Source organism: Lutra lutra, chromosome 1, assembly GCF_902655055.1.
Source record: "Lutra lutra chromosome 1, mLutLut1.2, whole genome shotgun sequence".
Taxonomy (NCBI): Eukaryota; Metazoa; Chordata; class Mammalia; order Carnivora; family Mustelidae; genus Lutra; species Lutra lutra.
Window position 1 is genome coordinate 205,508,512 of NC_062278.1, and position 15,779 is coordinate 205,524,290.

General features: G+C 50.7%; 2 protein-coding genes across 7 annotated transcripts; both read right to left on the minus strand.

The window, feature by feature from the left end:
• Positions 1–91: 91 nt before the first annotated feature.
• Positions 92–1,915, minus strand: TREX1 (three prime repair exonuclease 1). The gene is made up of 2 exons (XM_047694861.1): positions 1,417–1,915; positions 92–1,099 (listed from the first exon to the last, which is right to left on the minus strand). Exon 2 carries the CDS (start codon positions 1,077–1,079, stop codon positions 138–140), a length of 942 nt encoding a protein of 313 aa, XP_047550817.1. The 5' UTR covers positions 1,080–1,099; positions 1,417–1,915; the 3' UTR covers positions 92–137.
• A 142-nt stretch (positions 1,916–2,057) lies between these two features.
• ATRIP (ATR interacting protein) lies at positions 2,058–15,758 on the minus strand. 6 transcript variants are annotated; one of them, XM_047694701.1, is made up of 14 exons: positions 15,362–15,758; positions 12,918–13,048; positions 12,055–12,225; positions 10,333–10,451; positions 9,051–9,208; positions 8,119–8,220; positions 7,672–7,801; positions 6,757–7,449; positions 3,891–4,027; positions 3,618–3,709; positions 3,086–3,166; positions 2,629–2,881; positions 2,329–2,362; positions 2,058–2,225 (listed from the first exon to the last, which is right to left on the minus strand). In XM_047694701.1, coding segments are annotated over exons 1-14 (2,349 nt in total). In that variant the 5' UTR covers positions 15,609–15,758; the 3' UTR covers positions 2,058–2,224. The 6 variants fall into 6 exon arrangements, with proteins under 6 accessions (XP_047550657.1, XP_047550665.1, XP_047550639.1 ...); XM_047694709.1 differs by having other exon boundaries at positions 2,058–2,246; XM_047694683.1 differs by having other exon boundaries at positions 2,329–2,365.
• Positions 15,759–15,779: the final 21 nt, after the last annotated feature.

The window sequence follows — 15,779 nt, forward strand, 5'->3', positions numbered from 1 at the left end:
GTGTCCCCCTCCCCAGGTCCCTGAGTGTGGGCAGAGGTACAGGTGACTCCTCTAAGGCTGCCAAGGAGGGTAGAGGTGAGTGGCTACTCGGTGCTGGAGGGGAGGGGGTCTTTATTGGTCAGACTTTTCCTCTTGGCCTACTGCCCAGGTGTGGCCAAGGAGAGCCCATACAGCATGGCTAGTGCCAAGGTGAGGAAGGCTAGCAGGCCCAGTGGGGCCAGCAGTCCCTCCTTGGGTGAGGCTCCAGGGCCCTCCACTGGAGGAACGGCCTTGGGCTTCCTGCCCCTGCCCAGGTTGGCACTAGTGTCCGTGGCTCTCGCCAGGGCTTTGGTGGCCGTGGTGGCAGATGGCCTTGGGTTGGTTCCAGCAGAGGCTGTGACCGCGTACATGGGCTTGACGGTGCTGAACGGCCTGGCGTGTGCATCCACCCACTGGAGCAGGGCCCGCGGCCTCCACTGACAGATGCTGAGCAGGGTGAGGACGTCACTCTCGGCCATGTGGGAGTCCGGGGGGGCCTGGCCGTACAGGCGTGTGTAGACACTGCCCAGACTGTAGCTCTTCCGTGGACCATGCTCTGAGGGGCTGGCAGCACGCTCCAGGGCCTTCAGGGCAGCAATGCTATCCACACAGAGGGCACCATCCAGAACACTGGCAAGGCCTAGTACAGCCAGCTCCGCTTGGAGCAAGGGGAAGTCATAGCGGTCGCCGTTGTGTGCCACAAGGCACCAGGGCTGTGGCTGGCGCTGTAGGAAGGCTCGGAGCAGGCAGGCCAGGTCAGCATCGAAGCATAGTCGCCCATGTGCTGCCAGTACGGCTGTGCTCAGGCCTGTGATCTTGCTAGCTTCTGGGCTGCAAGGCTTCCCTGGAGCCACGCAGAGAGAGAGCTTGTCCAGCACCCGGGGTGGTGGGGGCACTGTGGGAGGCCCCCGAGTAGGGGGTGAGCTCTCCAGGGCATATCTGTGGACAGCCAGCAGGCATAGCTCCGTGACCTTGGGCTGGGAGGAAGGCAGGCCAGTGGCTTCCAGGTCCAAGAAAATGAGGGTCTGCACGGGTCCCGGGGCTGGGGCCTGTGAGCCCATGCTGGGTACCTGCCAGGAGCCTGGGGAGGAGCAGGGGTGGGGAGTCGGTGTATGAGTGCCCCAGTGGGAAGAGTTGAGGCAGGTGGGGTGGGGCACCTCAGCACATCTCTGGCCTTCTCCGCAAAGATCTGCACTGTCACACTGTCGGTGAGCTCTAGGACCTGACCTGTTTCCAGGGCAGGAAGCCCGAGAGGGTGGCATAACTTCCTTAGTGGGAAGCCGACTCAACTGTCTTGGGGGAAGGCTTGGCTCCGCCCCTAGCACCCACCTAGTCTGGGCCTACGTTGGCTGTGAGGCTTTCCCACCCTGCCCCAACCCCATGGGGGTCCTCACTTACCGAGTGGCGGGCAGCAGCAATGACTCGGGGTCTGGCTGGTTCTTGCTGCTGGCAGTTAGTTGGCGGGAAGTGAAACTTAAGTGTGAGCCCGCCTATGGGCTGACCTGAGTGGGGCCCGCCTTGCTTGTCAGCTGGCCAGGTCTGTCCCTCCCCAAGCACTACCCCCTTCATGACTCCACAGAGGCCTCTGACCGACAGCTGTGGGCCTGCTGGCTGGCACAATGCATCAGAGCCCTCACGCCATGAAAGCCCGCCGGCAGAAGGGCCGTGGTGCCCAGCCCTTCTGGGAAGCCTAGCAGCAGGACTCTAGCCAGCCAGGGACCCCAGCTGCGGCCAGGCCACCGTGCACCTCCCCTTGGCCCCACTTTCTCAGGTCTCCCTGGTGTAGGCCCCAGCTCCCAGCTGCCTCCTGCCTTGCCGCACAATGGTTTCTTCCCATGGCCTCAGCCCAAAGCGATGACTCAGGACAATTCCACAGGCTGGGCCGGGGCCGGGCTCCTTCCTCAGGGCAGATTCGTTACCATGGGGACAGGTCTCAACTCTAGCCAGGCTTAGGAGGGACATCAGCCTTCCCTGGGTCTGGCTCCTGCTCCATCCCTCCCACTCAGCGACTCGGGTCAGACTCAGGAAACATCACAAGGCTGGGGAGTTCTCAAACAACCCTTCACTGCTTTTAATCTGATGAAGCGGAGGGGAAAATAGTGGTTCTGGTGCCACCGTGTGGCTCAATGTTCAGCGGCATCAGCTGCAGTCCATCTCCGGGTCCTCCACATCGGTTTCAGCGGCACAGAGGTCATCCAGGGCTGCCTCTGAGCAGAGAGAACAGGGTTCTACGATGAAGGCCCAGAGGTGCTGGGCACAGGGGCGAGGGGGAAGACCCACCGCTCCTCCCCCACGCCCGTGGGAACTAACCAGTCCCTTCCACGCCCAGGCCTTGCTCCCTCAGCTACTGCAAGCAAAGTGATACAAAGGCAATTCAGACAGGGATGTTTCTGGAAAAACCATGGCTGCCAGGCCAACTCGACAGATATAAGCAAAGGCAGCCTGCTATGCTCAGAGAGGAGCCAGAGCAGTAAGGCAAGTAGGACCCCAGCGCCAGCAAAGGCTGGAAGGAAGACTGCTGACTTAAGGCCAGGAAGTCTAACCTGTCCTTGAACTTCAGGGAAATACCGCATGCGGGCTGGACAGAGAGGGGTCGTCTTGCTGGCTTACCTTCACAGTCTGCCACGTCAGGAAGCCCTCGAATCAGCATGCTGACCCCTGGCATCACCTGGTCATACTGATGCAGGACCTCCACACAGTGCACAGTGAAGAGCTTGTCCTTCTGGGACAGGCCGTGCAGCAGCAGCACCGTGTCCCGCAGGCACCGCACCGTCCGCTTCTGCTGGTCCGTCCTCGGTGGTCCCCCGGCCCTCCGCACTGTCAGCCACTGTCTATGCAGCACCACCGTGAGTGCTCGGACTGCCTGCAGGGAGGGCAAAGACTGAGGCTGGGCCTCAGGGCTCTTGTACCCTACTAACCTGCTCAGCTGGACAGTACCCTTCCTAGCCACGCCAGGTGAGGAGGGTTCTGAGCGGGGGCATGAGGTTTAGAAGGGGCAGGGGGCCCCTGCATAGGGTCGCCTCACCCCCCGACTGAGCTGCCAGGCCGCTGGCCCCCGTGCACTCACCTCCACGTTGCACTGGCAGTTAGAGCCAGTGACTGGGGAGGAGGGGCCCTGCACACCAAGCTTAGCCAGGAGCCACACAGCCTAGAACAAGAACAGACTGTTCCATCTGTGGTAGAATGAGACCCTGATCACAGTGAGGGCTTTCTAAGGCTTCTCCTACGAGTGCTCCAGTTGCCTTAGCAACTGCCTGTCTGTACAATGGGGTCCAAGAAATGGTCCTGTGGGACCTTCCCAGGCTAGACTCAGGGACAACACCTGTGTCTCACCAGAGACCCGCCTCCAGGCCCCAAAGCCAGGGTGGGCCAGTTCTCAGGCCACTCTGACAAGTTCCAAGACACCCTGGGGTCCACCTTTATTGCTTGTGTAGTGTGGAGCCCCCAGACTGAGTTCCCCTTGTTAGCATCTAGGTAAACTCTTGTTGCCAAAATGAATGAAAGCCCTGTTCCCCCCAGAAGAAGGAGGAACAGAGGCCCTGAGGTGGTGGGGCGGGGGGGTGGTGAGCAGGTCACAGAAGGGGCTCTGGAGTTTTTACCTCTTGTTCTAGCTGAAGCCACTGTGTGTCCGAGGCCACTTTGTCAGGCCTTGATGTGATGTACATGTACAGCAGCAGGAGGAGACAGCCTTCTGAAAAGGACGCCCCACCTCTCACTCAGGGTCCCCCTTCTTACCCAGAGCCCAGGGCACAAGCTGCAGAAGCCGTCAGGAGGCCTCTGACCTGTCCCTGCTCCCACCCCCCAGCTGCCAGCCTGCAGTGGCAGCCCCCCGCCCACCCCCCCATCCTCGCCCCCTCCCCGCCCTGCTCTACCTGAGCGGGAACAGAGCTGGGGCGCCAGTTTCTCATGGTCCGCCAGGAGGGAGAGGAGCTCTACAGTCAGCAGCACACTGGGCAGGGGGCTCTCGGGGCTGAGGCACTGTGGCAGCACACGGAACACACACTGGAACCTACAGCACAGGGGCCCGGAGAGAGGGGACACTGATAACCTCATCCCACAACTCACCTTCATTCTTCACCAGAGGGAACGGGACATTTTGAGCAGGCGATGCAAGGAGGAGCTGTGGTTCAGACCCAGGTTCAAGTGCTGGCCAACCACCACCTGCTTACTAGGACATCCGCTTCCTGTGAACCAGTGGGTACTAGCCTCCACTGCCATAATGCTGTGTCTTAGAGAGGACAGGCCCTAACCGGGCACAGTGCCACCTGTAGATGGGGGCTGCCTCCCTGTACCTGGGGTGCCTGGCTTCCACACTGCTCCTGGAACTTTCCTACCTTAACTTGGGTGTGAAAGTTACAAGCCCACTACCCAAGGAGTGGCCAGGTTCTAGAAGTAACAAATGCAGACTTGGCTAGGGCTGGATTTTACATCACTTGCTGAGCAGACCATTTTTGAAAACACCAGATCCTTTGTCACCAGACAGGAGCAGGTGCCCCTTTGGAGCGTGCACAGGTGAGGGGCTCTGGGCATACTCTCCCCCAGGTCTCTCGGGCACAGGGAACTAGGAACTAAGTCCCAAGATAACCGTCATTTGCTCAACCCACACAATCTTGTGGGTGGGGAGAGGGGCACTTCTGTGTCCCCCTTCATGTATCATGCATCTGCAGCGTCTCACCACACACCACTGAGGGTTAAGAATATTTCTCAGTATGCCAATCAGGAAGCAAGTTCCCACTATTTGGGGTGAAATCATTTCAGAGCAGATCCTGTTCGGTGGATAAGCTGCATGTTTTCAGGTACCAGGGAGCATGGAATTTGGTGGGAAACTGGGATTTAACCTGGTTGTTACTCAATTTCATCATTAGAAGTGGTCTCTAGTCCTCATGTAAAGTCCCTGAAACTATCTGCAAGAAAAATCCATCTTTATATATGACACAGTGGTTTCCAAATTATTTTTGGATAGCATCAGCCTTCTTTTAAAAAATTTTTTTCAGAGCCCCCAAACATGCAAGAGAGAATAGTCTTGTTCTCTTTGGAGCTGGGGATGAGACCTCTTTGCTCAAAAGCCACTGCCATCCCAGTACCAAGGAATGACCCAGTAACTGGGAATGACCTATGGCTACACCAGATATAGTAGGAAGACATGGATGGGTCTGAGGGTTAGGGTTAGGGCAAAAGTCCCCTTATGGGACCGCTGTCTGCCTGGCTACTTGTGTTGCCCTGCACACAGTGTTAGAGCCTTAGTGGCACATGTCCTTTGCTTTCATGCCAAGGTGAACAGGAAGCTGTGTGGTAGTGGGGTTCAGCCTGCAAGGATGTAGGAATTCTGACACCAAGAAGCACCAAGTGGGAGGTGATGTCAGATCATGATCAAGGGCAAGTCAAGGAACTTGCCCAGCATGCTCTCTTCATTCATATTCATGTGCTTACAGCTAGGTGTAGGGATGCAGGGCTGTGAGGTGTCCCCTGAGCTAGTGAACAGAAGGCACCTGTCTGGCCTATAGTAAGCATCCCCTGACTAGCTGTTTTGTCATGTTCTTGTGGACAAGCTCAACAGGGATGGAATGACGGTCTGTCTACCAACAGGACTGGTAAGAAGTGGTTCCTGGCATTCATTCAATACCTATGAAACAAGCAACCAGCCCCTATGAGCTAGCTCTGTGCCAGACACGTGGGTGACAGTTCTGAACCCGCCATGTTGCCCACAGCTCTGAGGACTACCGTTAGCATGGACCAGACCAGCCAGAATATCCTCTAATGGAAAGCAGGATCCAGAAGTGTTTTTAGGAGGCAAGTATGCTAAGCACAGAGACTAAAAGCTTAAGGTAAGTGCAGCCAGTGGAGTTACTCCTAATAGGAACTGCCTTCTTGGTGGCATGCTGAGGAGGGGATCGGATTATCGCATGTAGGATGAGCTGAATGGTGTTTACAGTTCCTCCCAGTCTTAAGGCTCTGAAACCCCAAGTTAGGATTATGACTACAGGGGCGCCTGGGTGGCTCAGTGGGTTAAGCCGCTGCCTTCGGCTCAGGTCATGATCTCAGGGTCCTGGGATCGAGCCCCGCATCGGGCTCTCTGCTCTGCCTCTCTACCTGCTTGTGATCTCTCTCTGTCAAATAAATAAATAAAATCTTTAAAAAAAAAAAAAAAAGGATTATGACTACAGTGTTCACAAGCTAGGTTCACTATCCAACCACTTCCCACAAACCTTAAGAGGAGCAGGTAACCTATGACTTGTGCCAGAGTGGGGCACGGTGATGATGGACAGATTCCCAGCAAGGTCAGCTTACGGGCTGCAGACCTACCCCACACCCTCTGCTTCCTTAGGGAACCCCACCAAACTTAAATGTGGTATGATTCACGGTCTTCACCTGATCCATGGCCCAGGTTCAAGGCTCTTGGTTCAGCCTTTGTCTGTCCTGGGGACTGGATGCTTTTCCATAGCGGCTAAAAGCCTTCTTTCATCACATGTATCTTTTGCTTACCTGCTGTACAGAGGCAGAATTAAGCCAAATAAATCACTTCCTTGGTTCTCCTAAATAACTTTCTTGGTTCTCTACCACCTGGCCCCACTTTCCATTACTTCAGAACTCCCTGAATGAAGCCTCAGAACAAAAACCAAGGCTTAGCACTGAGAAGTATAGAAAAGTCAAGATTGGGCAAAGTATAAGGGCCATGGGATAGACCTCAAGAGGTCAGGTAAGACCCACAGAGAATCATGACCCCATGCCGTGTTATACCTGGGCAGGAAATCAAAGGAAGCATTTTCAGCTAATTTCACCAAAATTGTAAGACACTGGCTCAGGACACTGGGTTGAAGGTGACCTGTTGCTGAAGAAGAGAAAGTCAACAGGTAAAGAAGCATCTTCAGTAGTGGATGCTGGCTTTGGTCACTGGCAAGCCCCTTTGGGGCTGAGGACATATCCCCATGATCTTGTCTATGAACCAGGCTCTGGTTTCCTTCCATAGCAGCAGAATCCACCCCTGCATCGGACAGTAATTGGTGGACGACCGCTCCGCTGTGGCACACCAGGTGCTGAAGAACACTGAGGGATGCCACAGAGAAGCCTTCCAGGTTACAAAGGGAGTCCTCGAGGCTGGCCTCTCCCCCAGAGCTCACACAGGAGGAACGTGTCGGTGAGTCCCCAGGCGCTCCACTTCTCTTGGCTCCTGCCAAATCTTGCAGAGCCTGGCAGTGTAAGCCGATAAAGAACTGTACCAGGGGGAGGAGATGCACAGCTCCAGGAAGCTGGCAGAGTGGGAAGGCCCTTCTGCCGCCCTCTGCTGGGTCTCCATCACAGGAGCCTTCATCCCGGGCAATGAGATTCAGTCCAGTGAGTGCCAGGTTCTGTGCTTCCCTCAGAGCCAAGAGGGGTTGAAATGACCCATCGCGAGAACCTGTGGTTCTCAGGCTTGAAATCCCAGTCAAGGTGCTAGCAGTAAATACAGAAGAAAACACACAAGCATGAGATGAGAGACAAGGTCAAGGGCTTCAGTCAACCTGCCCGCCAAATTCTCTAGTTTCCCAAACTGTACCCCACCCCCGCCCACTCCTGTCATGGGCACAAAGACCTCCCAGGCTGGCCAGGACCAGAAAGGGACTTGCTTCCTGGGAACTCCTTCCTAAATGAGCTTTTTAGGAGTCTGAGGCTTACCTGCCAAACCCTGGGGGCTGCAGCAGGGTACTCGTAGGAGCCTCAGAACAACTGCTCAGGAGGTGGCACAGACCTAGGGATGACCCTGGGATCAAAGGCTGCTTCAGGAGAAGGTTTATCAAAATGGAACCTGCAGAAGACATGGTAATTCTAGAAGGTTCTGACAAGGGAGGCCTTTTCTAAGGCTTCAGAAGGAAAAGTGAAGGTTCCTTGGACACTAACTATCCTCTAAGCTGCCCTGCAGCTCCACTGAGATCCCTGTGGGTGCTGAGGGCTCTGGGATACACCTGCTTTGGCCCCTTCTAGTTTACAGTCTTCTGGTTAAGTCACAGACTACCATTCCCCTGGACCCTCTGAAGGACTTCCTGGGGTGCTGGTTCTCAAAGACAATTCAAAGACAACCGGAGCTGTGCCGGCCTCCTGCACGAGGGGTGGGTGTTCTGGTACCTTGAGTGTTTGATCTCTGCATCCAGCTGTCAATAAGACTTTTCTGGGATTCTTCTTGCTTTATGGAGTCACCTCCCAGACAGTGGCTCTTATTCTCCACAACTAGATAAAATGTGAATCAAAACTTGAGCACGAAAGCAGAGGCATATCAGAAACTCTTGAACATAATGAGTTTTTAAACTTTTTTTTTTTTTTTTTTAAGTAAACTACCCTTAATGTGGGGCTTGAACTCATAACTCTAAGATCAGGAGTTGTGTGCTCTATGCACCGGACCAGCCAGGAGACCCATAATGAGTTTAAAACAGAAACTGTTCCACCTCCTCAACCTTGGAAACCTTGGATTAAAACAAGAGCCAGAGCAACTCAATAACCTTCACATTTTTGCCTTTCTCATGGAAAACAGGAACTCATACAAGGAAAGGAAAGTTCCTTTATACTGGCTATGTTTTCTAGCATGTTGAGTGGGGAGGTTTTAAAATACGCCTGCAAATTCTAGAGACACTTCTCTTCAAAAGGTGTGGCCTAGTTTCCTTTCCATTGAACATGGCTTCTAACAAACAGAATGTGGCAGAAATGATGCTATGGGACTTCTGCGGCTAGGCTATAAAAGGGTTGGCTTCCACCTGGCTCTCTCCGGTCGGTTAGCTCTAGAAGAAGCCGTCCACCAGGTTATGAGGTCATCCAAGTAGCTCTGTAGAGAGGCCCACATGTGGAGAACTCCGCTGCCAGTCATGTGAGTGAGCTACTTTGAAAGAGATCTTCCAGCCCAGACAAGCCTTCAGTGACTGCCGTCTCCACAGAGACAAACCATTCCCACTGTGCTCTGTCAGCACTCTTGTTCCACAGAACCAGGAGAAATGCTCCTTGTTGTTTTAAGCCACAAGTCTGAATAGCTCGTTACACAGCGATGGATGAGAGACAGACTGACTTACCCTCTCTGCCCACCAGGGACTTGTATCCTGGCTCTGTCTGGAAGGGGTGGGGAAGGGACATGTTAGCACTAAAAGACTCCTTTGTAGGGAAAGATGGTTTTCCAAACTGTGGAGAACATGCTTCTGGCTTTACAGCCACAGAAGGGCTTTTCCTAGGACTGGAAAAAGTTAACTATGAAAGCAAAGTAATGATTCCGCTAAAACCATTTAAAATACCTGGTTATAAAACTTCTAACTTATTCATGTGTTAAACTTTTTGCGTCTAGGTGCTTTGACCAAAGGTTTTATCTATTTTATATTTGTCATTCTTTATCAGGATAGCAGTGCAAAATTCAAGGCATTTTGTTCCAAATTGTTGAAAACCTCTTTCATCTCCATTTTCTTCTAATCACCCCAAAATACTGGCCTTAATTCTAGTACTGTTTCCAATTCCACCCAAATATCTTTTTAATGTGGAACAACCTCTTATTCAATAGTCTCCAGGGGCTGAATTCAGAGATTTTCAGTAGAAATAGCGCCTATTAAAAGGCATGTCATGTCCTGCAACTTGAAAACCGAGCCAGTTCTTCGGTGCCAGGGTCTTGGTGTTAAAGAAGCAGTTTTAACCCTCTGAGTACATCAAACAACGCCAGGACCCTTCTGTCAGAGATGTGTGAAGAGGTGAGGATGGACCCCCTCTGCTCTCCTGTCTGACCTGGACTAGGCAAGGCAAGGCGAGTTCAGTTTCACACCCTGCCCATTATGAGCAGAGACAGCAGAATGTTCAATATCAGAAAAAGACACCCTGACCCATACTGTTCAAATTTCAAGGCTGTGTGCCAGACTTCTCTGGCAGGCAGGGGGCAGGACAAGACCATTAACAAGCTGATCATATCTGCAGCAAAGGCGGTACACAAAGGTCCCAGGGCAGCAAATGAGAAAAAAAAGTTCCAAGTAGTTGGGACTGAAATACACTTATACATGGGGCAAGATCAGTTATTTGAAACAAATTACATAAAAATGACGACTGGCCCACCCCAAAAGTTCAGAGAGCATCTTTCCAGCCTTTTTTTAGTCCTGAGTATAAAGTCCTACAGAGAGGAAGCCCTCCTGGAATGTGAGGCCTTTATGCTGTGATGCACCAAACCTTTCAAGCCTGATCTAAACCACCTTCAAGGCCTTAGGAAAGAGGATCTGTGTTCAAATGGCAAAGTTTAAATGGCCTTCATTCAAGATTAGCCTGACCTTATTCATACTTTCTATAAACCATGCAAAACCACTCTCTCTCCAGCACCATCGTTACCTGATATGGGGAATAGAGGGAGCAGCCAATTTATTTGCTCGTTCGCTGCTTTGAAGCTTTGTCCTTAATTCATTCATCTCCGCATCTTTAAACTGGAGTTCAGACTGCAGTGATTGGAGCTGGAAGGCAAAAGCAACATACTCCTGGTGGTCCCATCATACATGCAAAATTATCTCTGGGCTCCAAATCCCAAGCTCATAAAGGAAAACAAACCATGAGAATAAGTATGAAAGTCTGATGTGACACAAATGTCCTTTCTATCAAGCTTTAGCCTTCTTCCCGAAAGTCAGCATGGTATTCCAGAAAGACATTTTGACCCAAACTATTGCGAGGTAGTGTGTTAGGGTTCAGATACCATTTCCTCAGCCTCTCTGAACGTTAGCTTATCTGTAACACAAATACCTGGCTTCACGGTTGGGGGGATTAAATAGGAAGGACGGACGTGAACTGCCCAGCCTGGCGCCTGGCAAGGTGCCGTATCTCACAGTGACATGTCAACCTTTTGATGAACATAGTGGTGTACGATTCCAGGTCTTCTTGAAAGTCTGGGCAGAGGATTTGGAAATGTTGCCAAAACCCCATGCAGCACAGGGAGACCTGCTCCAGCTTACAGCCAAGAGTGCTGTGACTCCCTGGGCACACTCTCCGTGCCAAGTATAGTACCAGTCACAGCACTCCCAGCAAGTGCAGGGCTGTTTACATCTTACAGCAACCCTTCTAGTTATTCCCTGGAACAGATAATGGAAATGAGTCACAAAGCTTAAGGCATTACGCTGGGGTCTCCACTCATATGTGAGAAAGCCTGGATTCAAACTCTGGTTGGTCTGCTTACAACTCCCTGGCTCTTCCATCATGCATGTGCAGAGACAACTGTTGCTGTTAGTGTGGGGCACAGGTTAGTGCTTCTTTAAAGTTTGCTAATTTGCTGAGTGAATGGCAGAATAAGACCCAGGTCCTTGAGACTGAAGCCTTGGAAAGTGCTGAAGGAAAATGGTTGTTATGTAAGGACACCTACTAATTTCTCCCTGGAACAGCAGCTTCCTCCCCCGATAAATAATCATTTCCCCACCTCTGTGTGATTAAACAGGAGCTGTCATCTCTGTGGTTGCAGTGACTGGGTCAGGGACAGGCGCCTGACTCAGGTCAGACCAATGAGAGCCTTGAGATGGTAGTGGTGATGGGGCAAGTATTCAGTCTGCTCTGGAGCTATGAAATATAGGCCCAAGAGCTGCTGGAGAACATATCCTTTACCATAAGGATGGAGCCTGTCTATAGAGTAGACAGGAAAGACAAGTCGCAGCAAGGCTTGAGTCATTCAAGGCCCCCACACACCTGTTTTTTCCCAGACTTAGTTATGGAAGTCAGTACGTTTTCTTTTAGCCCAAGCTAGGTCAACTGAGTTTTAACCTGCCAAAAAAGCTCTTACTTAAGCCTATTTCTGGAAAGTCTAGGCTATTGATTTGTTCCAACCAAGACCAACTATCATAGCTACCACAGCAAAGCAGTTTCTTCTAAGTCCTTTTCCAAACCACATGCAGAGCCTGAATAAAAGTATATGTAATTAACTGATAGCAGAAAGTATTTAAGACAAACAACTGTTGAAATCTTCCGGGGAGATTTAAAGACACTTTGGTCATTGCTTCTAACAGAACTCAGTGAACAGGCAAAAAACACTTGTTCTTGTGCCCAGAACAAGAAGAAAAAAAAAAAAAAAAAGTTCACCTTTTTGGAAAATTCCCTTTCTTTGTCACCAAGTGCTTGAGTTTTCTCTTGCTCAAGAAGGAAATGTGATCTTCTCTGTTCCTCTAGCATGGATTCTGTCTGATGCAGTGAGTCCCGCAAAATTTTTATTTCTCCATTTTTAATGAGGACTTCTTCTTCCATTGCTTTCATCTGTAAATCCCAAATCAATCTTGTGAAAAGCTTACATGGGTAAGTTACATATGTACTTGTTTCAACATATAGTTGTGGAGATGGAAAAAGCACATGTAAACCATGTTCTACAGACCAGAAGTGTCCAAATACATCCATACCAACTAGATGTCGCCATGGTCCACTAGGCCCATTCGTGGAACAGTTGACATTCAGCAAGCTAGCTTAAGGACACACTGTCATTCACACATACAGATTCCATAGGTTCTAAAAGTATCAAACAATCTGGGTCACAGACTTCACAGTTCCAGAATTTCACACTATGTTCCTAGTTTTCCTAAGGACCTAATCTACAGATGGTCATATAAACGATGTCTGCTTTTTTGTAAAACTGCTAATGAAAACAGCAAACATTATGATGTATCCCCTGTATAAGACATATGCTATAAATTTGTCTCAGTGCTATGACAGAAAGTTTGTATCTCTTTTTGTATTGGGTGTACACTGTTTCCTTTCTTGCCTAGTTGTTAGGAATCTCAGGATTTGGTTTCTTTCAGTCTGAATTTTCTGGCTTTCCCCAGCCTTCCTCCATTTTGTGGGGCTAAATCTTGAACTCTTGCTTTAAAGCATTTACATATCTTACTGTACAATGCTTTATAACACATGCATAAGTGATTAAGTTAGCTATAAGAACCACAAGTTAAGTCACTTACCTTTTCTTTAAGTTCTTTGTATTGTGCCTGAAGTACCTCTAATTCAAAATTATCTTGAACTGGAACAAATTCTCTGTTCTTCCCTGCAGGAGTGTTTGACATTCCATCTAATCTGGGGACCTTATGAACATCTGTAAAAAACAGTTCCCATATACTTTTCAGAATCCAACATTTTCCCACTTTTGTCGGTCAATGCTGAAAAGAATCACTCTTGAAAGCAAATTAGAGAAAGTTCTAGTAAGCAATATAGTTACTTTCCAACCTAAGAAAAGGAATCAAACTCACAGATGATCCTTATAAAATAACAGATCCTGCCACTCCCCGCAACCCCCAATTTTAAGAGTCTCATCTGAAGGCTGAAAACATGTTGTGGGGACCTCACTGATCAGCAGTTGGTGATCTATTTTTCAACAATATTTACTGAGCACCTTTATCTACACCAGTACCTACACCTACTGAGCACCTGGCATAATCTAGTCTCTAAAGGTACAGCAGTGAGCATAATGGATCCAGTCCTTACACTCACAGAGCTTATAGAACATTCAGAAATATTCACACAAATGCAAAATTACAACTGTGATAAGAGCTGCACTAAAGAACAAATATAGGAAAGCCTATCCGAGGGGGATTTGATCCAACAGGAATGACTGGAAGTCTTCCCAAGGAAGTGATGACTGAGCTCGGAGCTGAAGAATGAGCAGAATTTAAGCAGATGAGGAGGAATGGGGAAATGGATGAAAAGAACACCGTGTACAAGAAACAGCAAGGAAGCAGGGAGAATTCAAGAAATGAAGGTCGTGTAGCTTAAACTCAGAAAGAGTGGGAGAGGGCCAGGCCATACTAGCCTTGTAGGCCATGTTAAGAACTTTGATCTTTTTAAAAAAAGATTTATTTATTTATTTATTTGACAGACAGAGATCACAAGTAGGCAGAGAGGCAGGCAGAGTGGGGGGTAGGCAGGCTCCCTGCTGAGCAGAGCGCCCTTTGCGGGGCTCGATCCCAGTACCCTGGGATCATGCCCTGAGCCAAAGGCAGAGGCTTTAACCTACCGAGCCACCCAGGGGCCCCTCCTTTTTTTTTTTTTTTTTTAAAGATTTTATTTATTTATTTGAGAGAGAGAGAGAGAGAGCACAAGTAGAGAGGAGCAGGGGGAGGGGGACAAGCATATTCCATGCTGAGCACAGAGCCAGAGCCCAATGTGGGGCTCAATCTCATGACCCTGAGCTGATATCAAGAGTCAGAGGCTTAACCAGCTGAGCCACCCAGGTACCCCAGGACTCTGATCTTTATAATAGAGGCAGTGGGAAGTCATTAAAGGGCTTCAGTAGGGATGTTCACTTTTATCTGTGTGAGACACAGCCAGATTTGAGTTCTGCAAAGATCACTCTGGCTGTGGTGTAAAGTCTGACTTACAGGGAGTCGAGACTGGAAACAGGGAGAATTTAGCAGATTATTGTCCAGACAGAAGAAGTGATTGTAACATAGATCAGGGAGATGGTAGAGATGATGCAAAAAGGATGGATTCCCGAGGTGGACTAAGAAGGTAAAGTTATAGGATTTGGAAAGGAATTAGATGGTCAAGGAAAGGGAACTGTTGCCTTGTGCCATCTGATGGAGAGTGGTGCTAGTCACTGTTGTACAGAATATTTAGTCATTAATGAACATTTTCTGAATGTCCACTCTGCCAAATGCCATGCTGGCAACAGTGGGGAATGACAGGGTTTCCAGGAGGTGAATGTGTGGGATTTAAGATATCTGTGAGATATCCAAGTAGAGATGCAAGGTGCCCTCAAAACTTTTCTCTTTCTGTGGGCTCCACAAGACTTCATACCTTTCTATAGCTAGAAATGTAAGCTCCTGAAGGAAGGAGGGTTTTTTGTCTTTTGTTAATTGCTAAGTATGTTGCAGTTCCTAAGGTTTTGGGCACCTAGTACAACTTACTGGTTGTATAAAGGAATAAATCTCTTTCATCTCTTGCCCTGGCCAGGCCCCTTTCTTATGTTCTTGCGGCGCAAGCGGAGGTGGGGGTTGCGGGGGGGGGGGGGGGGGCGCAGTGGTATTCATTAGATCTAGAGCCTCCCAAACCTGTCACAAGAATGAGTTCCCATGTGTAGGTATGATTCTGGTGGTGGTGGACGTGTTCTAAGGATCTTTGCTTAAAACCAAGAACCTCGTGGCCCAAACTTTATAAACTAAAATGTTAACCTAATTTTCTATATTTCAAATCGGCTGTCTGACATTCTTGATACATTTCTCCCCGAAATCAAAAGACCTTCTGAGGTACAACTACTGCTTAAATGAAGCCATTCCTATATTTTTAGGAGGGCAGTGTGGGTGCAGGACACCGGGGCAGCGGTCTCTGTGGGGTTCCGAAGCCACAGCCATCAGGGAGGTCTGGCGAAGTCTGCACCACCCTCCGGGTAAAGGCCCCGAAGCGCACTCACTGGACACGTCCCGAGCAGCGGCCGGGCACTGGCTCAGGGCCTGCGACGCGAGGGTGTCGAGTTCCTCCAGGTCGTCCGCAGTGAAATCCCCGTGCGCGCCGAACGGGTCTTCGGGGTCCGGGACGGCGGCCGCAGGGAAGCCCCGGGCTCGCTTGGTCGGAAGGTGCCCGGTGCTGGGCGGAGGGCCAGGGCCAGGCACCGGGAGCCCGCTCCGCCTCCTGCTGCTCGGCGCGGGAGTTCCAGCCATGCTTCCGCCGGCCACTGTCCGAGAGCACCCGAGGAAGGCCTGGTCGCCGCGAGGCCGGATCGCGGACCAACCGCCCGCGCGCCGCCGCTCGCCTCAGCCGCTAGGGCCACGCCCCCGAGCCCACGGGCCAATCGACTGCCAGCCAGCGGGCGCGGAAGGATGACCTAATCC

What these genes read in the sequence shown, in the direction of transcription:
- TREX1 (XM_047694861.1), bottom strand. Translation starts at nt 1,079, where the DNA reads ATGGGCTCACAGGCCCCAGCCCCGGGACCCGTGCAGACCCTCATTTTC.
- ATRIP (XM_047694668.1), bottom strand. Translation starts at nt 15,608, where the DNA reads ATGGCTGGAACTCCCGCGCCGAGCAGCAGGAGGCGGAGCGGGCTCCCG. An exon ending in TCCTTTGATTTCCTGCCCAG is followed by an intron (nt 4,028 to 6,756) that starts GTATAACACGGC and finishes CCTGTGCTGTAG; the next exon opens with GTTCCAGTGTGTGTTCCGTG. An exon ending in ACTGCCAGTGCAACGTGGAG is followed by an intron (nt 2,882 to 3,085) that starts GTGAGTGCACGG and finishes CCCTCCCTGCAG; the next exon opens with GCAGTCCGAGCACTCACGGT.